The 22,021-nt window shown below is 38.2% G+C and overlaps 2 protein-coding genes across 3 annotated transcripts; one reads left to right on the top strand and one right to left on the bottom strand.

The window, feature by feature from the left end:
• Window positions 1-1,575: 1,575 nt before the first annotated feature.
• Window positions 1,576-12,598, bottom strand: LOC108918484 (RNA-binding protein 26-like). The gene is made up of 22 exons (XM_018725787.2): window positions 12,215-12,598; window positions 10,727-10,845; window positions 10,326-10,462; window positions 10,050-10,138; window positions 9,579-9,796; window positions 9,220-9,456; window positions 8,621-8,863; window positions 8,085-8,225; window positions 7,514-7,654; window positions 7,169-7,268; window positions 6,523-6,682; window positions 5,934-6,107; window positions 5,716-5,823; window positions 5,514-5,579; window positions 5,280-5,408; window positions 5,091-5,165; window positions 4,657-4,821; window positions 4,191-4,295; window positions 3,586-3,789; window positions 3,336-3,422; window positions 2,879-2,992; window positions 1,576-2,589 (listed from the first exon to the last, which is right to left on the bottom strand). The coding sequence occupies exons 1-22, from the start codon at window positions 12,271-12,273 to the stop codon at window positions 2,500-2,502; spliced, it is 2,961 nt and encodes a 986-aa protein (XP_018581303.1). The 5' UTR covers window positions 12,274-12,598; the 3' UTR covers window positions 1,576-2,499.
• An 85-nt stretch (window positions 12,599-12,683) lies between these two features.
• On the top strand, window positions 12,684-21,182 carry LOC108918491 (NEDD4 family-interacting protein 2-like). 2 transcript variants are annotated; one of them, XM_018725819.2, is made up of 9 exons: window positions 12,684-12,770; window positions 13,562-13,726; window positions 14,551-14,710; window positions 15,368-15,498; window positions 17,049-17,136; window positions 17,716-17,840; window positions 18,006-18,072; window positions 18,861-18,963; window positions 20,364-21,182. In XM_018725819.2, exons 2-8 carry the CDS (start codon window positions 13,691-13,693, stop codon window positions 18,959-18,961), a joined length of 708 nt encoding a protein of 235 aa, XP_018581335.2. In that variant the 5' UTR covers window positions 12,684-12,770; window positions 13,562-13,690; the 3' UTR covers window positions 18,962-18,963; window positions 20,364-21,182. The 2 variants fall into 2 exon arrangements, with proteins under 2 accessions (XP_018581335.2, XP_018581325.2); XM_018725809.2 differs by lacking the exons at window positions 12,684-12,770; window positions 20,364-21,182 and adding an exon at window positions 20,083-20,337 and having other exon boundaries at window positions 13,454-13,726.
• The last annotated feature ends 839 nt before the right edge of the window (window positions 21,183-22,021 follow it).

The following is a 22,021-nucleotide window of genomic DNA, read 5'->3' as shown; positions in this document are numbered from 1 at the left end:
ATATGGTGTTTATATGTGCAAAAGAAAAAAACAACATTTAGTACGGTCTGGATAAATTAACGTTTAAAAGCTTAGACAATATGAAAGGCTCATCCATCAGATTATTTCCACATATTACAAGGCTGAAAGTCCATTTATCTTGTTGACACAAATTTAGAAATTCTGAGTTTTAACAAACGAGGTACAAAACATAAATGAATTAGCTTATGTGTTCTTCACACTGGGCAGAGGATCTCTGCGTTTACCCACGGGGTGACGATGGAAACTAATCGCTTTCCCTGTCGGCTAAAATGTTGTGATCTTTAGAAATAATGTAAAACACACCAGTTTGGGAAACTGAATCAGAGCTTTCTCCATAATCACACAGCTTTTTTTTTTTGATGTCACATCTCAAGGCGTGTCATCCGTTTCCATTGTGTACGTGGTGAACCCCCAAAGCCCCACTGCGGTTTTATCCATTCTTCATCCATGCAGTATCAATAACCTGTTGTTCAGGGTCATGGTGGTCTGGCATCTATGCTGGAAGCATAGGACACGAGGCAGGATAAACCACGGGTGGGACGCCAGTCCATTGCAATCACACGCATACACTAAGGACAATTCAGAGGTACCAGTCCTCCAGAAACACATCTTTTAAATGTGGGATGAAGCTGGAGGAAACCACTGTAAACAAGATAGAACATGCAAATTTCACAGACTGAGCTGGATTTGAACCCACAGCCTAGGAGCTGCTTTATTAATTAACTAGTCATTGCTTCACCATGTAATAAGCACAAGTTAAAATTTTGTTGAATACGCAAAAAATTAAACCAGGAATCCACTTGCGTCGTCCACCATAAACGTAAGCATGTAGATGAGCTGGTGTGGAAAACTTGTGGATAAGTAACCCCGTGAGACAAGTCAAGAGTACTTTGTTTAAAAATCGCATGCAGAGCAATGGCTAAGGAAGCACACTATAGGAGGGGACCTCTGTGAAAAACAGCAAAGGGGGAGCAAATCAAATCTTTCACAATTAGCTGAACAGCGGCCGCTGACAGGTGGGAGTGCGGGACGACTTCCTCGCCGTGCTGATTTGGTTATCCATCCTCTCCTATGCAAATGCGACATGACAGGAGCTGCAGGGAGCGCCAAGTCAGGCTAATCTGTCACCGTGGGGGCCGGCGCTGGTCGAAGATGCCAAAGACAGTGACGGGCGCCACGGAGTGGATGAGCGTGGCTGGAGAGGGAAAGGTGAACACGCAGCAGCGCTGACGGACATTTCCGCTGTGCTCATTGTAGCATCACAGCGCTGACTTCTCGCACAAAGCCTCCACAAGGTTACATTGATATTCATATTTAAAAAGCACACAAAATCCCAATGTGTAAAATGGACTTCTGGGCAGTACTCAGAATTAAACTAGTGATGTTGACTTGTAACTCACTTGTTCAGAAATGTCCAAATACACCAGTGAGTACTGTTCTACTCATAGTAGCTTTCCAGCCTTGGTAAGTGACAGTGTTCCTTTATATCAGCTACACCCCACTCTACGAATGTCAAGCTACCATGGTACTAGTCTTTCACTTCATAAAGTGGGCTTTTATTGCACGATGAAAGCGCTTGACATTAAACAACGTAACTTCAATATTACTTTCCAATGGATATTGCTTATCTGTATGGAGCCATTGGCACTATAACACATTAGTAAAAATGCATAGATTTAAACATGGAAGAAGTTTTAAGGGGATTGAATGTGGTTAGTCCTTTTATTTTAAAATCTAAACTTGACTTAAATATTTCAATTATACCACTGCTGTTTAATTGTTTTAGATTAGAACCATATTCACACATTCTAAATTCATACCTTGGTCCCACAGGAGCTACATCGGTTCTTGCACACATTTGTATGCATGAAATACATATAAAAATGAAACTGATTTTTGATCTTTTGTGGGGAGGAGGGGGGTTGAAATTGTTTGTCTTGCATTTGTTCATTTTAATCTTTAATACTGTTTTAATTCTCTCAGCTTTTTGTTTGAAGCAGACCACTTTAATTTTTTTTCCCCATTTCAAATTAAAGGGTTGAAAGAATTCCATTATACAAATAATTAAAAATAATAAAACATGTACAGCAAAGTTAACTACTAAAATGTTAATCAAAGTAAAGCCTACTATGCAACCTTAGTAACTTTACCAAAATAAGTTTTATGATTGCTTCTGAATGTCACACATTCATTAAGTATCCAATGTTCGTTCCATTACATGGAACCATATCTCAAAAGACATCTGGCCATATATTCTGGAGACCAAATTGAAATGAAAAAAAGATACGGTGTGAATTCTGACATATTAAAAAAGAAAACCTTCCACATCCAGCATTTATATGTACAATAAACTTGAAGTGAACTTTGGCTATAACCTTTATAAAAAACTATTAAACTCTCCAGTCAAAGGTAACCGTTAAAAATGAAAACAATTTAAACAGTCTTTCAGTGGTTTTCAGGCAAAGACTTCGAACTTCCTCATCTGCGCCAAGAACGTGGTTCATTGTCATCATCCTCCTCGTCATCATCCTGCAGCAAAGCACTGTCTGCCAAAGAATCCACTTGGAACTGCAACAGCAACATTACACATTGACATTAAGATTAGAACTGAATTTTATGTAATTTTCACAAAAAACAAAACAAAAAAAGTAGAATATTTAGCTGTGCACTAGAGATAAAGCAAAAAAACATAAGAGATAAAAGGTACAAGACTAACTGAACATAGTACTGGCTCACCAAGCAGTTACTAAAGGATTAATGTGACACACAAGTAGTCTATGTAAAATGGATCTTGTAATGCAGATACAAAAAAAGTCAGTGCAGAGAGACGTGAAGCACTTTGGATGCGTGTACTGACTTCCTCGTCCTCTGCCTCAGCCTCTTCAGCATCTGCTGGCGTCAGTGGGGCAGTGGGCTTGTGCCAAGCCAGCTTCAGGTCCTGACTATTGAACTTCACCCCGTGAACAGCAGCCTGGAACAAGACAGTGACAACGTCTATGGAAATGACAATACAAAACATGGGCGAAAGTCTGACCATACTGTAATTTCCATGTTAGTAAATGCACTGCCTTCATCTAAAGATCTGCTACAGTGCTAGATTAATTTCAAGCTATGCTGACATTCCAGGAATTGCAGTAATACCTGCATTCGTCTCATTGTTACTTTATTTTTTTAATAGTAGTAGTTCAGTAAAAGACTACAACTTCCCTTTGAAACATTTAAATGGCTCACTGCACATAACTATCATCCTCATGTCACTGTGTTATTTTTTAAAAAAAAAAAAAAAAAAAAAAAAGATTATACACAGAACCTACCAATTCAGCTTCTGCCCTTGTTCTGAATGTGATGACAGCACAATTGGTGGAGTCATCTATCTGGCAATCTTCAATTTCACCAAATTGCTGGGGACAAAAGGGAAACAATAGCAGCAACAAGTGTTCCCTTCAAACCCAAGCCCAAAAATATATGGGGGGGAATGGATGGGGTATCACCTAAATATCTATTTATATTTCTGTCCATCAGTTGTAATTTGTCTGGAAAAGTCAGAAGAATGAAATCACTTACAGCAAAGTGTGGAAGCAGGTCCACTTTGTCAGATTCTATGAAACCTGAAACTTCTAATGCCCGAGGCCGGTGGTCAACGACAGCATGCGCCGGAGCCCCCCTGCCTCGTCCTCGAATGCCTCGCCCCCTACCCCGTAAGGCTCCTTGACCATGACCGCTGGCTCCCCGTCCACGACCCGAGGCCAAGATGCCCCTTTTGGCTGCCTGAGAGACAGAAAAACGGGAAGGAAAAAAAAAAGAGAGACAAACATTTAAAGGACTCAAATGTCAAACATGGATTTACATAAGGCTCCACAGGGAAGGGTAACAGAGGGAGACATGATGCAGAAAACTTCAGGAAGTGCAATGTGTAATAGCAACAGCGCCTGTGGCAGATGTTTCATGGTGGGCCCCAATATGTCAGAGCCGTTATTCTCACTCTACCAACTGTACAGTTAGCTCTTCTGTGTATTATTTACAGCCTGAAAAAACTCACTTCTGTAAATAATGCAATGAAGTGTAATAAACAGACAATTTATTTATTAATATCTAGATATACTAACTTAGTTTTAACTTTAAAGCCTCAACACACAGATGGTGGGGAAAAATAATTTAAAATGGCTTACGGCCAACTGAAGTTGTGTATATCTTGCCCTCAGCTCTGTAGTGTCCTCTCCAGCCTGCGCCTTCTTGTAGAGGTCTAACTCAGTATCCAGCAGTTCCTTCTGTGCCTGCAGCAAAAAGCAAAAACACGCATATACAAATACACAGAACTTTATGCATCGCTATTTACGCAATTATTTAAATGTACAAAACATACGGTGCCAGTGTGAATACACATGAAAACATTTTTTCCATAACTGACAACAAACTTTTTATAGATAATAATTGAAACAAGTTTGTTTTGGGTGATGATTTCATTTAAATGCTAGACACTTTCATTTCCACTGAAAGTGTACATTTCTCATACATTTACATTTTTGTCATACAGGTTCAATTTGACACAATCATAAAAACTTGGTTTCAAGCAAGCGTACACAAACTTTCCACTGGTATTGTAACTAAATGCATGAGAAGCTTTAAGATCTTTACCTCAGCTTTGCTCTTCGTGGGTTTAAGATGCATCGGACTTGAAATGTCTTTAATTTCAGCTTGGAGTTTTGTTATGTTTGTAGTCAAAGTTGTCAGTGTCTCCATTATTTGGGCCTTGTCTTCACGTTTCAGAGTTTTGTTCTTCTCCAGTTTGGATATCAGCAACTGAAACCATTAATAAGTGGAGGTCAGATTTAAAGCCCTAAAAATAGGTTTTACTCATCAAGTTAGAGAATTTTAATCTGTCTGCAGTAATCTATAAACTTTAACTATGGCAATTTCATAATTACCCCAACGCAAACTTCATTTCTTACTTATAAAAGTAGAAAACTTTTAAAAGATTACAATCAATCTAAAATTATAAAAAGACTAAAGTCTACCATCTGAATTTCCAAATGATTTAATGAAAAAATAAACTGTTATGGAAAAAAAACCTTTTGTGTTTCAATATGTTTCTCCAAGATTTCCTGCTTCTTCTTCAAAACATCTTGTTGGAGCCTGAATGCTTCCTGCAAAGAAGCAAATTACCGAGATGAACAAAATGTACGTAATATACACCTGAAGTTTGCTAAAAGAAGGATGAGGGGAAAACAGCCATGACTGCAACACTACGCATTACGTACATGTTTCTTCTTCAGAGTCTCTGCTGAGGTTACAGTGCTCACAAAAGGCACAGAGTTCAGAGTAGCTTTCAGAACAGATGGGTATGAGTTGTAAACAGTCTTTTTGAGTCCAGTGGAAGGTGAAAATACCTGAGGAAGAAGGTAAGTATAACAAACGAGCTCTCAGACATGCAACTTTGGCTTCCGTTTAGAGACATTTAGCTTTGACGTTTCACGGAACGGGATCACTCTTACCGGCACACCAGCTGTCGACTTTGAAGAAAAACCCAATCGACTTTTTACAGAAATTTTTTCGACATTCTGCAAGTCCAAAAAAAAAAAAAAAAAAAAAAAAATTTTAAAATTTAGAACTGTTCTGATGAATTTTTAAAAAATAAGCTAACAGGTGTGTAAATTTGCGAACTCAAATTTAAAGCTGCTTTGCAGAAAGGCATACTTGGATCTCCTGTGGGACATCAGAGTTGGTGTTTGGGAGTGGACCCAGGCGGTCCTTCACAGACTGCTTGACAGCTGAGACGGCAGGCTGCTGAGTGGCCTGCAGGCCCTTATTCAAAGACAAACCAGTCTGGAGTCATCAACAGTCACAATGGACCACAAACTAAAGACGCAGTATTGGCCACAGTGCAGTTTAATGAGTGAACATTGTGGACCTACCGTCTGTGGGTGCTGCGGGGGTTGTTGGACCACTGCTGCACTGTCTTCCCGATGCCAGTGCACCTTGATGAAGCGATTGTTCAGCACAGCCTCTGTGCTGAGGATAGCTCTTTTGGCCTCCTCGTGTGTGGAGAACTCAACAAGGGCACATGTCGGGTCGTTCTGATATGCCACCTGGAGAGAAAGACAGGACTCATTCCAAGGTATTTATGTTGCACTCTACACTGGGTAACAAGGGGGGGGGGGGGGGGGGGGGCTACAACTCACAGGAATACTTTGTACAGCTGTCTGCAATGGTACAAAAACATATGGAAAAGTAGATGCAAAAAGTCCATGAACCACAATAGAATACCTGCTATTATTGATTCTTTTAGTGTATATTCATTTGTATTTAATAAAATATTTTTCCATCCTGTAACATGTATTTTCATATAAAAGAAAATACACCATCAAATGTTAAATTACAAGTCACATGGTCCAATAAATGTGATATTATAGAAAAAAAATTCAGTTAGCTGGAACTAGCTAGCACTTATTTCCAGTTTACCTAATCGCACAGCTTGAGAATAATGGAAAGGAAAAATCTTACTTGTAGGTTAACAATGGTCCCAAATTTACTGAAGTGCCCATTAAGCTTGGCAATGTTGTTGAGTTCTGCAGGAATCTGTCTGACATACAGCTTGGCATTTTGGGATCCAAAAGGTACCCGTCTGTAGAAGATTTGGTGGTTGGGCTTATTGAAACCAGGTCTGCATAAAACATAGAAAGTATCAGCTCAGCCAGAAGAATAACACTGTATGAACTGGCAGGATCAAGAGAGGGAAACACATTTAATCAAAATGGTAATTAAGACACTGTTTAAATACAGATTAGGCCAGGAAAAAAAAAAATCTTAGCAATACATATTAAAAATGAGTCTCACAAGCTGAAGAATGCCTTTGCTGAAGTCAATCTACTGTACAACACTGCCCCCCAAGGGACAAGTGTAACAACTACCTCTGCAAAATTACCACAAGAGCTAGCTAGATTGCAATAAATAACAACTTTCATTGTGCACAACTGGAAATTGTCAGTGCCTACATATACCTAACAAGTAACATCCACAAGTTCTGTACAGGAGTTGAGTGGCAACCAAAATATGGCAATTCTATAGCAGCCATCAAAATAATTTTTACTACAGAATACATACTTTGGATACTTCAGTACAATGAACTTAGACGGTGGATTTGTCAAACCTGAGTTTCTTGGCAAGAGCTCCATCAGCTGGATCTGCAGATCGTTTTCGCCTGTCTGATTCAACCACAATCCTCACGCTATTGTTGTTCACAGTGTTTTCTGTTGAAAAATGTTTGTTACTGCTTGTCAAAAATGGGAAATTTTTTTTTTTTTTTTTTTTTTTTTATCTAAACATCTAAACCTTCTGAGAAATAAAGAAATGCAGATCCTTCATATTCAGGCTCATCCAACCTATGTTCATGCAGTCAAAATGTTGTACACAGAGCATCATAAAGTTAAATCCTAGTGCACTGACTACCAAAGTGAACATATATTTACAAAAAAAAAAAAAAAGCTTCTCATACCTCGATGTGGCGGGTCCATCTCTCCCATGGTCAGGCCAATCAGGTTGGGCCTCTGAGCATGTACTCTGTGTCTGTACACAGGTCTGGACATGCTAGTAATACTGGGAGCTTCTGGATTATACACATCTGCTTCATAAGCAGCTGGAAAAAGCATGAATAAACAGAGAAGTATTTAAACAATGCATTTGCAATGCTGACACATTCTTGAGTACCAGAGAAAAGTGTGAGTCCATCTGAGCAACACTGAAGAGTGAAAGCAAAGGCAACCCACAAGTATCCTGGATTTCTGGAAACTGTTGCAGAAGAGATAGTATGACACGTCGGCTTATTACCTGCCCAAACTTATGAACTACATTGCATGAGCAGAGAACTAGCTTCCTGTACGTATACTCACACTTTTGACTGGAGTATGCCAAGGTTAAAAAACGCAGGGTACAATAAAATTTGAATTGAATTCAGACTGCAAAATCTGGTTCAGATACCCCAGATATCACAGATGTCATTAAAAAAAAAAAAAAAAAAAAAAAAAAAAAAAAAATTCTCCTGTACAGTTGTGCCCTGATGCCCATACCTGGTGAGAAGAGACGGGGAGGCACCTGAGGAGGAGGAAGGCGCATTCCTGACGTGACAATATTGGGTACAGTGCTGGTGACTGAGTTTGGGGGAGCATCCATTCCAGAAGGCTGAAGCGGCAGGAGTGGAGGTGGTAGACCTGTAAAGCGTCACAACATAGAGTACACCATTACAGGCAAAGCCATTGCTTTCATTCATCCATCTTCATTAATTCACCAACCAGTGAGAGTTAGTGAGCCTAAACCAATCCTACAACACATATTTTAGAATACATGAACCTGAAGGTCACAAGGACAATCTTGAAATCACTTTTTTTTTTTTTAAACAGTTTAGGAGCACCTGTGAATGATTATGCAAAACTTGTATGTTCTGTCACAAACTCATGCAAAACAGACATGCAAACTAAAGATAAAGTCAAACGAGTACTCGAACTGTGAGACAACAACCCTCGCTGACATACCAAAGCAGCTAAGCAAAAAACAAGATGTTTAAAAGTAGCAATAGAGATGCTATTCCCAGCACCCTTAAGCATACCTGCTACTGGAGGAAGGCTGGGTGGCAAAGTCTCTGGCAGGGGAACAGGGGGTCTCAGATTGACCGGTGGGGGTGTGACAAGAGTTTGAGGGGGAGGCAGACCAGGAGGAGGCTGGGTGTCTACAAGAGTGAGAGGCTGGGCTTGGAATGGAAGCATGCTAGGCAGGTTGACGTCCTCCACCACCACAGGGTCGTTGCCGTGGTCAAAGGGACACATGTCTCCACGCATGCAGAAGCCTTTCTCTGAAAAGCAGGAAACTGTTTAGACAATACCCACAACTTGAATTATTACTGGTCAGTTGCCTCTAATTAGCTGAAATAGCAAAAAGACCTTTCACATTATAACTCTGATTTCTAGAAACGCTTCAAAGCGGGACCCAGAGAGGTTTTAAAATAACCTATGCTCAGCACGCAAAGCAACTTTAGGCATAACACAAGAACGCTAACTAAAGGAACACAAAAATCAACAGTTCATACAGCCATTTCTGAATTTTCCCTTTAATGATATTGTAATGCAAAAATATAAACTTATTTGATCACGCATCTTTGTGACTAATGCTTGTCAACCATTATACACCGCTGTTATCCATTGTTTTTACCATCATAGTCACGGCAACGCTTCCTTTGTGGAGGCCCACTGTCCTCAGGGAACTCCGACCAGGTCTCTGTGCTGCTGTTCCCATGGTGTTTGGGGGCTATGACAGTGATTGTGCTGCTGATGGTTGGGACAGGGAAGTGGCTCGAGGGCACATCAGGTACCAGGGATGCCGGAGTGTTCCTCTCCATGGGCTCTAGTGGTCTCTCATGGTCGTATTTTGATCTCCCAGTTTCTCCATCTGCAATTATGGGGTAGTGTGCTTTATAAATTGACAAACTGAGCACATTACACACTAACACTTCAGTTTCAAGTATAGACCCATCAGCAAAAAGAAAGCAATACATAATAAGTAGGGTTTACCTCTACTTTTTGTCCTGGAGTGGCTACTGCTTCTAGATCTACTTCTACTCCTTTCTCTGTCTCGAGGACGATCCTTGCTCCAACTGCGACTGCGGCTGCGACTGTAGCTGCGGCCCCGCCTTCTGTTGTAGCGATCCCGGTAGGAATCCCGCCTTGAAGGGATGCGGTCATAATCCCACTTCCTAAAGCGGTCATCTTTCTTGCGCTCATCCCCTCTCCTTTCAAAAGTTTTGAAATGGACATTGTCATTTTCAAAATGGAAAAGCATTTCATACCGAGATGCACTGCAAAAGAGGTGAGGAGAGTCAGGAAGACGTTTGTACATTAACCACAGTAAAACGAAAAAGACTTCTTGTTTCAGAGAAAATGTTTGACAAATTGTAAAGAAGTGATTTAAAACAACAGTAATGTGTTGTAAAAAATTTTTTTAACGTAACCTCAGAATGAAATGACATTGAGACATGTTCTTACCTGTTATCCCGATACCTGGAACTTGATTGCTGTGGGCTGTGAGTCACTCTCCTTGAAAACTTCTTCTCTCTATCATCTTCTTTGTTTGACTGCCAAAGAAAGATTAACTGGTTCTAGACAATGCTTGAATATACAAAGTACGAAATAATGCAATACATACAGTCACCAGCATTCAGGAAAACTGCTTGCTTTGACAAGTGAATATTGCCCTTACAGTTGCTATGCAGTAAGTAAACTCAGAAACCGTTAGCAAAGATGTGGGGTACTAAATATTACCTCTTCTTTCCTGAGGTCATCTTTTACTTGCCTCTGGTGATCTTCAGTTCTGATTGTGGCAGAGATCTGCTCATATTGAGGCAGGTAACTTTTGCTATTTATAGCTTCAAAAAGTTTATCAACAAAGGTCTGTGTTTCTGAAACCAAAAATCAAACATATATCTCACTTCATCACAATGAGGCACTGGGTGAAATACAATACAAAGTAATGCTACAAACTGATTCAAAAAAATCAAGCAGGTAGGCAAAAATGGTGAGATTTATTTAGCCTTGTTTGCATGAGTTAAATATTTTCAGAATTATTTTAAAGATGCATGTCCAAGGTAAATTTAAGCTTTTTTGTGAAAAAATAACATGCTGATACTGAAATAATTATTGCATAAGTGCTCTTGGTGTGTTACCTTTCTGGAGGAATACATCCAACTGGTCAACACACAGTGCTTTCAGTTCCTTCTCTTTCTTATCCTTTTTCACTAAGGCCAGTACATACTTTGCAAGGGCAGAGGGATCTGCATCACATCTAGGAATGAACGAGAAATATTTGATTTTCCAGCAGACCCACCAAACTGCAAAGAAGAACTTATATACCCATGAGAAAGCAATGAGTTACTTTTTTTCAGTTTAGGACAAATATGTCATTGGTTGATACATATCTGCATGAAAAAAATAATTTTGGGGACCCTTAATCCACCTGCATGTTTCACCGAAACTCTAACTGAATGCTCAACACTGAGCAAACAAACATGACACATTACATTTTAATGAATAATTATCAATTACTTGCTTAATAGAACATAGGAAAAAGTGAATGTGATCTCAAAAATGCTGCCCATACATAAAAAGATAAAAGCCTGAACAGTGCAGCAGCTATGGATGCTAAAGAAAGGCTTACAGAGCTATAAGAAACATGTACATACAAACATAGTTGGCCATTAAAGTTATCTTAAAATAAATCAACTGTATTATAATGGAAGATCCCTATAAACAAGAAAACCAGTTTAAGACCACAGCATTCTTGTAATATTATCTACAAAAACAATCAAAATTGTAACTCTAAAATGCGTTTCAGATTAATAATGTGAAACTTAAGACAGAGGCTGTTATTTAAATAAAATTTCAGGAGAAGGCAGCATGACAGGTGGATTTTTCTTTTTTTTCTTTTTCTCCTTTTACAAATGGTAGGGGCTGGGAGAATGCTCTCCTTGAACAGTTAGTAAACAGTGATTAAAATGCAATTCTTGTCTTGCATTCACAGCACTGTTCACAGCCTAAATGTTCCACAAACTGACTGCTGTGTTTCACACTGGCCAAGCAGATTCCACCTGCACATTAAAAGCAGAAACACAGATAAACAAACCTTTAACACACTATAACTGAACAGAAAACACTGCATTACAATAAATTCCTGTGGAACCAGAGACACCAGACAGCGCTTACCACCACATCAGATCAGTGATCACGTAAATAACACCTCATACACATGATAACGGAACAATTAAAACAGTCAAATTCTGAAGAAATCAGAATGCAACTTTTTTTTTTTTAACCTGGGAATTAAGAAAATACCTAAAATATTTAAATTACTGTAAGTACACATTTCCTCACTTAAGGCTTAAGCCATAAGTACTCATCATGCACCTGCACCTAGCAACACACACAGGACTCATTGGCAACTGAATGCACATCAAACCTCAAATCCCCGCATTGTAGAGGGGTACATTTAGTGCACGAAAAGGTTCCGAAATATGTCATATTATAATGTAAATGTATGATGAAACAGAGCAGAATGGCACAACACTGTGACGTGAACTACTAGTGATTCAACGAGTCGTGTGTCACGACGGACTCTGACACTGACGCTGTGTGAAAATTGATTCATAGCAACTTACATGGGCTCCAAGGTTTTTGAAAGCCATGATTTCAAGGCATCCAAGTCTTCTATGATCATTTTAGACAAAAAAAAAATAATAATAATAAAGAGTTGTGCAGGTCTAGTCGACTCTACAACTAACTAGTACTAGTAGTAGTAGTACAACTAGTTTAGCTACGGCTGAACACTTGGCGGCAGGGCGTCAAACAACGAGCTTGTTGTACGGAAAAATACTTTTAACAATGTGCGTGTTAAAACTGAATTAATTGTACACTCTTGCAAAAACACACATTCAGTTAAAATGAAATGGGGAGACAGCAGAAGCTACTCGTTTCCAGCACTCTTCTTCTTCCCTCATTGTACAAACATGGCGACCTCGTCTCTCATCGCGCGGAGAGTCGCGAGAGCAGACGAACGGCACCCAGACGTCGTGACGTCAGACCGTACGGGTCTGCTGCGAAACATGTTTCCATTACCCATAATTAGTCTGCGGTTCTATTTCGTACTTCAAAATTTGTACGGAAAATTTGACCGAAACATTCAGGTTTGCGTTACTCATAACTCCATGATGCAATGTAAGTAAACGAGTCTTATTTTGCAGTATACTTTGTAATAGAAATTTGATTTCTCCGAGATTTAAAAAAAAAAACATCCTTTCCCATTTAGTCTAGATAAATAGTTTGGATGACTAAACTTAGACTGCTTGTTGTGTAAATTGTCCAACAACGAAATGTAACAAAGAACTTATGAATCATTGAATGTCAAAGGAAAAACTGGCCTATCACAAATCTCGAAATCGCTTCGACGCCGGTTAAGGTAAAACTCGGTCTGATGCTTTTCGAGATTGTACAGTTTTCAAGTTTATTTTTATTTTTTTTTAAATAATTCAGACATACAGAGTCTGAGTACAACAGAGCGCAACTGACTGTCACACAGAATGTTAAAAGCCATGGCATGCACCTCAGTGTATGTGGTTGCCCTAATCGTTCCATAGCGATTTAGTCATTTTGTGTTCTCGTAAAGCAAAAATAAATACTTTGTACAAACATTCTCCAGAATGGACATTGATCTGCTATCCGTCTCAATAAGTAACTAATTTTGCAAAACCTCTGTGGACTTCCGACCACTACACCTCCCCAAACACGCCTCATTCGAAAACATAGTAGTCGCGCGGATCAAACGACCAATCAGCGGCCTAAATTCGCGAATGTAGCAACGTATACATGACGTAACCTGCCGTCAGAATTCTGACAATGGGCAGTTTGAGGCCTTTTTTTTTTTTTTTGGAAACACTCAAACTTGAATTTTTCTATCAACGAAGTGTTTTTATTGTAACTAGATGAGAGACATTTTTGTGTCGTTCCAGACTACGGAAACAAGGGGCATTTTATTTCTCAGCAGTCCCTGGCCAAACTGGTGAAAAAAGAGGGGAAAAGAAGGTTTAAAATTGGCTAGCTCATGATTAGCTAGCATCGAACACCCACAACAAACAAAGATGGAGCGTCATCAAGCGGTCAGCCGATACCAAGTGGTAAGTTCAGCTCGGGCTTTGCTGTGTTCTTAAACTTCACTTCAAAAATTTAAAAACAAAAATGAGAAAAAAGTAGAATTACATGGAGTTTCGATTTTTGAACTGTAGGAAACAAACGCTTCTCCTCCTTGGCTTGACCCACCCCATTCGGTTCCACTTCCTGAATCATGAATGATATCGTTTTTTCAACGCCACGCTTCTTGCAGTATTTATTAGGTATATTTAACTATGTAACAATGTTGCCGTTAATTAATATTACTCAAAGTAATTGACGGGGTTTTACCAGCCAGGGCAATTTTACTATGGGAACTCATGGTACCTCAGGTACACAGCACTGTGTGTGTGTAGGACTCAGGCCAACAACAACTTCAAGATTAGAACTTAAGTCATGCCCTTAAACTTCCTGGACTGCTGTACAGTCAGCAACCAACTGTAGACCACAGAGATGATCATTACATTTCTTTACCTTGTTGCCTATACTTATTCTGAGTCAGATGAATTTACCATGGCTGTTGTGAAATGTTGCAAGCGTCACTAGAAGCATGGATATTTACACTGAGGGCAGTCTGAGAATGTACTTTTTTTAAATGGTACAAACATGGTATTCTGGCAACACAGTTTTTTTTATTACTTTTACCTCACACTAGTTATTATTAAACTGCTTATAAAAATTTATGCATGTATACAGATGTTAATTTCTGCCAAAGCAATTTCGAGTAAGTATGTTGTCTGGGAGTTGGGATTCGAACCTGGGTCTTTTAAGTGCAGGGTGGCAGCTCTAATCAAGTATGATATGATTTCTTTCTCTTTCTGGTTTGCTCCAGTTAAACAATGAGGATTATCGCTCTGAATGGTCCCTCAGAAGTGAGGTATCCACCACCACCACCACCCCACACCCTTCTGATGAACCCACAGTACCAGTGGAATCAGAGGCTCCGCCCCCACCTTATACTAGTGTAGGACTGGGAGCAACTGCAGCTCCAGGTATTTTGACAATCTCAAAAAATAAGAGACTTCAAAAACAGTGACAAATTAGTGTGTTTTTAACTGAGATTGACATTATCTTGACACATTACTGTTTTGTTATTTAGATTGGTAGGTTTAGAGAAGTAATATTTCATTCCAGTAATGATGGTATGTTTTTTAAAATTTTCTTTATGTCTGAGTTGAATTCTCTAGATTCAGTTTTCTGTAATATGAGGAATTATAATGATTTAATACAAAGCTCCAGGGTATTAATTTGCACGTTGTACTCATTCACTCCCTCTCTTACTGTTAACTGCCTATCCTAAGGCAGGGTCATGGCAGTCTGGAGCCTCTCCCAGAAACAGAATGCATTGCAGTTACAGATTTCACTATAGTATTATTCAGACTTACTTTTATTTTCATTTTGGTTGTAATTTCAGTTTATTATCTAGTGTGGTACCTCTTGTGTGTGAAAATAAGTTATGACATACTTTGTACAGAAAATTATTTTAAGCATGTTTTAAAAAAGAAAAAGGCTCTTAATGTTTGTACTATTGATAGCCTTACCTGGTCCTCATTAAATACAAAACACAGGGTTTTTTTTTTTTTGTTTGTTTCTTGGTCTCATTTTTCTCATTGCTAGACTGGCTGATCTTCTATTTTATTCTTCCACAGATGGTGGCTTTCAGAGTGATTTTCCTCTGCCGCCCCCATATAGTGTTGCCACTTCCTTGCCCACTTACGATGAAGCAGAAAAAGCCAAAGCTGCAGCCATGGCAGCCTCCACTGTGCATGTGGTTCAGCAGGTAATCCCTCACCATGTACAGCTGTCTGCACATGGGCTGTGGGAAAGTAGTTTATGTATTTTAACAGTACATTAGTTGGAGGTCTTTGAATTCTGTCCACCTTTTGGCTGACTTGGATTTCAATGAGAAAGTTAACATTTGACTGGTACTTGATTTTGATATGCAGAGAGAATCACTGGATCAAATTTCTGCTGAATGTTTAACTTCTGTATGCATTTCAGAGTAGTCTGATCATCTCATTACTATGTTTGCCAGTTCTATTAAAATGGCTATCTCAGATTGTTAGGTAGAGTGAAAGTTAACTTTATGATCATTCTGCCTCAGATCTGAGTTACACATACAGGAGAATGAAGAAATTCTGTTTCTCTTCGGACCTCCGTGCCACACAATCATACAGTGCACTTTGTAAAAAGATAAATACAACAGACAACTGCAGAAACAAGACAAGACAGTGCAGTACACAGGCTAGAGTTTGGCAACAACGTGCACAATATACTGTATAATATACACAATGGTGTAAAAGAGATCAACTTTCACTAGGGGGCAGTGCTTTTCAAAATTGTTTTGTTTGGGGTCCTACACAATGGTGGCATTGTAAGGGGAGAACAATTTACTGGTCGGTGAGAAATATTAAAGTATACTTTTAGTCTTGGTATTACATACATGACAAGTGAAGAATGGTGTTCAGTTATCAGGCCTTTGGTGCTCTGTCAGAACTGGAGTGAGGACTAGGTATGGATGGATGATGTGAGTGGAGTTGAGTCCCACTCATAGTGACAACTCTCATGGTTTCCAGAGCAAGGGAGGAATGTTAATGGTTTTCCAGTACTTTCTTCCGTGTTGTCTGGGGCGTGCAAAAGCAGGGAGACTTCTCACACCTTGAGCTGGACTTCAGCCCCACAGCTGCCTAGCAGCAAAGGAGCTGAGGCAGCATCTTAATCTGTCGTACCACATATATCAGCAGGCTTACATTTAGGATGGGGGTCAGTTTCCTCAATATGTATGCATTATTTATTTAGATTTACATTTATTAATTTAGCTGACACTTTTCTTCAAAGCGACTTACAAAATGAAACCACTTAGAACTATTTACCCATTCATACATCTGTATAATGTCATTGGAGCTATTTAGAGTAAGTCCCTTGCTCTGGGGTATTACAGCTGGAAGTGGGATTCAAATCTGAGACCTTTAGGCCCTAAGGCAGCAGCTGTAACGACTATACTACAAGCCGTCCCAGATACAAAACTTTGAGCTTTTTTACATGGTTTGAACTTTCATACTGTTAATGCAAATCTCTGAGGTTGTTCACAGAATATAGTTTGGTGTGTGAGATGTTTGTAACAATAAAATGTAGAAACATGATTTTGTACAATATCAGGTGATATCATGTAGCACCCCACTGACTTTGATTTATAGTAATTATGCATTTACCAGAGGTGGATAACTTGAGAGATGTTTCTTTGGTGTTTGCTTGCTCCAGACTTTGTAGAGTGTTTTTTGTATTTACAAATGGAGTTAAATATTTTGTGTGTGTGGTCTTTTAAACCAGGAGGATGATTTTCCACCACAAGATGATTTCAGTGATGCTGATCAACTGAGAGTTGGCGGTGATGGAGTATTCATGTTAGCCTTTTTCAGTAAGTGAGCTGAGCACGAGTACTGTAATCCTGTTTTCCTCCTAGTGAAGTTTGTTTGCACTAGGAGTGGTAAATGTTGTGGTGTGTGTAGACACGTTTTCCTGACAAAACGGAAAAAAAAAACATGTAAATTTAGTTTTGATCTGAACTTCTAGAGGACTTTAGTTTACCCACATGTTTTAGTTGTTGGTATGCTCTGGGATCAGTGTGATAGTTCACTTACATATGTTAATTTAGCTAATGCTTTTTTGCCAAACTGACTTACAAGCTTTGATATTGACAGAAATACTGTTGTCTAGATGGTGGCTGCTGAACAAAACAGTCTATTAATTACCAGTTAGAATTTTTATTGCTCTTTAACCTTTATGTGACAGAAGTGGTAATAGAACCTGCATCAAGAAAAATCACAAGTTTGAGTACTTTTAAACAAATATGTATTTGTGACTTTCTTCATAGTCTTTAACAACTAAAGTTGGTTATATTTTGTATAAATGTATTATTGTGATTTGTTTGAAATACTGTATATTTGTACTTGGAGTATTTATAAGTAACTTTTTTTTTTTTTTTTGTCCCCACAAGTGTCCTTCCTATTCAATTGGATTGGATTTTGCCTGTCTTTCTGCCTCACCAACACCATAGCAGGGAGGTACGGAGCGATTTGTGGGTTTGGACTTTCCCTCATCAAGTGGATCCTCATAGTACGGGTACGTTTGCCAGGGCCCTTCACCTTCTTCACATAAAGGTGTAAAGAGCATTTTTCGTTGTGTCCTAACTAAGCAGAATTTAAGAATGCATTTCATTTTTATTTTTAAAATGCTTAATATGATTACTAACACAAGTCATTATTTAGGATTAATTCTTTGCTTTAGTTTTCAGATTATTTTACTGGATATGTCAATGGTCAGTATTGGCTGTGGTGGATATTCCTTGTGCTTGGTGAGTTAAACATTGAAGTACATTAATGTATAAATTTTAAAAAAATGTTTACATTATTAAATTTCTTTTCCCTGTTATGGCAAATTCAGATATTTTCATTGATTATCGTGATTCATTATTTGTTGTAGTATCATTTCAGATGCTGATTACCCATTTTTATCGTTTTTTAAAACTAGATTTTTATTGTAAGCACTTTTTCTTACCTAAACATGCGCAGTTTAAGTGAACTGTACGACTCTTGGGATGCTGTGCACTATCGCCATCCTGTGGATGAATAGTGTTTATGCACATTGTAGTTTTCAACATTACAGCATAACACACTTTTGGTTGAACAAATTGTTATAAATACACACACGTTTATGTTTGTATTGGTCTTTTTTACTTCATGAAGAAGCTTTACTGCTGTATCTCAGCAGTTAGGACTAAGTGGTTAATTTGGCCTTTTGGGAAAAAGCATCAAGCCCATTTCCACTTGAATTTATGTTTAGTATTTTTCAGTCTTATAAGCATTTCCTTTTTGATGGTGTTTTTGTTGATAAACATTTTTGACTCTCTTAACTCAAACACAAGAGTCTTAAAATAATGGATTGAGAGCCTTAATTTTTCCTCCTTTTCAGTGTAAACTATGTATCCAAAGACTACTTCAGTTTTTGAAGTCTGACTTTCAGTCAGTGAGCAAATATGCTTATTTTTTTAATGTTACAGTATTATTCATATAACTCTTTAAATGTATAGTTAAGATTACTAATGGTGAACAGATTCGTGAACATCTCTTCCACTTTTTTCAGGTCTCTTGCTGTTCTTCAGAGGATTTGTGAACTACCTGAAAGTGCGTAACATGTCCGAGAACACAGTAGCATCCAGCAGAATGCGATTCTTCTTGTACTAGTGGTAAGAAATTCATATTGATCTCTGCACTGTCAGCCACCGAAATCAAAACCTGCAAAGTTCTAAAATATCTGTATGTGCAAGTGAAAAGTCAGTATACTGTGTGAGTAAGTAACTTTTGAATGGTATTGGATATAAAATGTTGCAGCACAATGCATTGTACTATTGTTATTTATATAGCTGAAGTCTTCATCCATGGTGAGTTATAGTGTCAGAATTGTACAATGAACAGGTGCCTTCAAGAGCACATGGTACCAAAAATATGATGACAGTCTTTGGAGTTCCACATTGCAGTTATTACCAAATCTAACTATGAAAACAACTGATGGAAATCAATGGAAAAAAATTGCAGAGTTGCACTGGTCTGGATCTTGTATTCTTGTCCATTATGTTTTGAGATTGACTTGCATAGTGTTTAATGAACAGTGGTTTATTTTGCACAACCATCACAGCATTATGATGGTTTGTTCTTTGACTTTCTGTTGAGCTGCAAGCATCATAATATTACGATGCATTTGGGAAATGAAGCCTAGAGCCGTAATACATACATTATTTGCTTATAGTTGGTTGCTAGAGCAGTTCGGTATTTCATTAACAAAATGGAAGTAGTATTATTGTTGACCTTGCAGAATCTAACTTTTTTTTTCCCCTCCACGTTTTAATGAAATCTGATATCTTCAAAAGCTGTACTGTTGTCAGCACTGAGCTGCAGTGAACAAGTTGTCTTCTGCTAACTGTCTGAGTTTGTCCTCGACTTCACTCGCTCTGTTCATTATTCCTCCAAGCTAGCATAAAGTGTGCTTTGATCTGCAAAGAAGTATTTTTGCTGGTCTGAAGTTTGTCTTCATCTGTACAGATCCCCCTCCCCCCCATGTAAAAACTTTTTTCTTTATTCAGTAAAGGTTTAACCTTTCATCTGCATCGTTCACATATTATCATCTAAGTCTGTTAATCGGGCATGTAAAAGGATCCATAAAAAGGATTCTTGCTCACATTTCCTGTACTAGAACACCTTCAACTGTTTATGGTCGATCCACCTGGTCTTTCAATCATCTCTGTGTCATTGGTGCACAGCTGCTTCTCTCTCATCTGCTCTTTTGCTTTTTCTCCTTCGTCCTTCAGCAATTGGGGAACCTCTCTGATGCCCCTGGATGGTTGATCTGTCATTTTGTGAAATCACCCCTGGACAATGTTTTCTTTCATTCACGAAGTTTATTTCTGGAGTTCTCAAGTTTGTGTTATTTGTCTTATTTCTTTTCTTGAATTAAAGCTGAATTTGTGAATCTTGTCTTCCACCTTCTTTGTCCTATATGAATCAAAGTTTTATATTTATGTGAGCCCTGATGATTAGTGTACTGGTTTGTGTACTTTAAGATATTTTGTTTTCTTTTTTTCTTCTTCAGATTGTTGCAGTTGGCATTCCTTCCAATGTGAAATTCACTTTTCATTTACAACCTGCCAAATTTACTGGACTCAGAGCTGCAGAAGCCAGGAAGTTGTTCACATAAATAAAATTCCAGCAGGATATACATATAGAAATACATTGGAGTTTCATATGAATATTTAGCTTTCTCCATTTTAATTTCTTTTAGTTTCTGCAGTTCAGCAGTCTTGTTTTATATGTCTGTGATGGTATTATAACCTTGTTAATGTGAAAATCTTTGTAATGTCCTAAAATATGCATATAGCCAGAATTAAATCTTTATGCATTGGAGAAATTATGCAAAAATACAATGATGGGCGCTGTGTAAATGAATATTTATACTGGAAGCCAAAACCTTTTGTAGGATTTCTCATAAATCTTAGTCCATTGAAACTTATTTTTCACTAAAATGATTTTTCACAAATGTTAATCATCTTGTCAAACTGGACAGGGACTTGTATGTGCCCTTTTGACCTATTGTAATGCTCAGCAAAAAGTTTTTAAGTGACAGTTTGTAACTTTCCTAAGATTATCTTTTATGTTTGTTGACTTTAATTGTAAGCAAATGAATTTTAGTGTGGGTGTGTGTGTGTATTTGTTTTGTATTGTAGCCTGTCTTGTAACATTTCCATGATATTTTCTTAATCATCTCAACAGTCTTCCTTTAAAATGGTTAAGTATGGTTAATCTTTTTTTTTAGTAATTTCAAGGACCTCTGCTGTTTTATTGGACTGTTACCATTTGTTGTATAATGGATTGTGTCTGCCTCATGTAAATTTAAATTTGTAAAATGCCATTACAGTGCAAACATTTATAATATAAATGGTTTAAATAAAACTGAACCAGTTTTTTTTTTTTGGCCTTTTAAGTATTTCATTACTCCTGCTAATAATCATTTGAAAGCATATGAAGCACTTCTGCACTTGGCTGTCATGCTGTAAATCTCGTCATAATCCCTAGTTTCATTATACTGAAATGCTGACAGCAGTCCTGTGAGCTTGGGTTCATAAATGCAGAATGCCTATTATCCAATATTATAGTTGGCTTTTCTAAACTACATTAAGATGCTTACATGGCATCCATGCGTACATATGGAGTACCTTTAGAATGAAACAGCCACTGACAGGGGGCCTTGACCTGAATGTGCAATGTCGAATTGTAAATCTTGCAGAAATTGACATAATTCTTTATCTATATGGGGATATTTCACTATTTTTGGAAAGTACTACATTATGAGCAGTGCACATTAAAAGCAACTCCTAAATGATAGATATAGTCGGTATGCAAGATCAACTGTTATTAGAGTGGTTGGTCATCTCCTCGGGAAATGCTAATAACGCCTTGTTTACGCTAATGTCACCAGCAAATTATAGTGTGCCCTATTTAACAAAGCTAATCTGGCTTGATGGGACCCAGTTGTTTCTTTTTGTTTCACAGAGATTTCTTCTGATAACCTCCATATGAACCCTGCTTTTATGTACAGAGCCCTGAAGAAAAAGGAAAAAGGTACATCGGACCATCCTCATCATACCACATTTGGCAAATTTACAAAGTTTCCCAGAGGTGTGCGCTTTCAGAAGGGCCTGTTGTAGATGTGTCGAAAAATAAGAATTATTAACATTATTTTATAGATCTTCG

This window comes from Scleropages formosus, chromosome 14 (genome assembly GCF_900964775.1).
Source record: "Scleropages formosus chromosome 14, fSclFor1.1, whole genome shotgun sequence".
NCBI classification, from domain to species: Eukaryota; Metazoa; Chordata; class Actinopteri; order Osteoglossiformes; family Osteoglossidae; genus Scleropages; species Scleropages formosus.
This window is presented reverse-complemented; position numbering and strand designations above follow the sequence as displayed.

Excerpts from the sequence above, each read along its gene's own strand:
- LOC108918491 (XM_018725819.2), top strand. The coding sequence starts at position 13,691 with ATGGAGCGTCATCAAGCGGTCAGCCGATACCAAGTG. Across the intron at positions 14,711-15,367 it reads GGGAGCAACTGCAGCTCCAG|ATGGTGGCTTTCAGAGTGAT; the intron begins GTATTTTGACAA and ends ATTCTTCCACAG. Across the intron at positions 18,073-18,860 it reads GTGGATATTCCTTGTGCTTG|GTCTCTTGCTGTTCTTCAGA; the intron begins GTGAGTTAAACA and ends CACTTTTTTCAG.
- LOC108918484 (XM_018725787.2), bottom strand. The coding sequence starts at position 12,273 with ATGATCATAGAAGACTTGGATGCCTTGAAATCATGGCTTTCAAAAACC. Across the intron at positions 10,846-12,214 it reads TCAAAAACCTTGGAGCCCAT|ATGTGATGCAGATCCCTCTG; the intron begins GTAAGTTGCTAT and ends GTTCATTCCTAG. Across the intron at positions 4,296-4,656 it reads CCACGAAGAGCAAAGCTGAG|GCACAGAAGGAACTGCTGGA; the intron begins GTAAAGATCTTA and ends TTTTTGCTGCAG.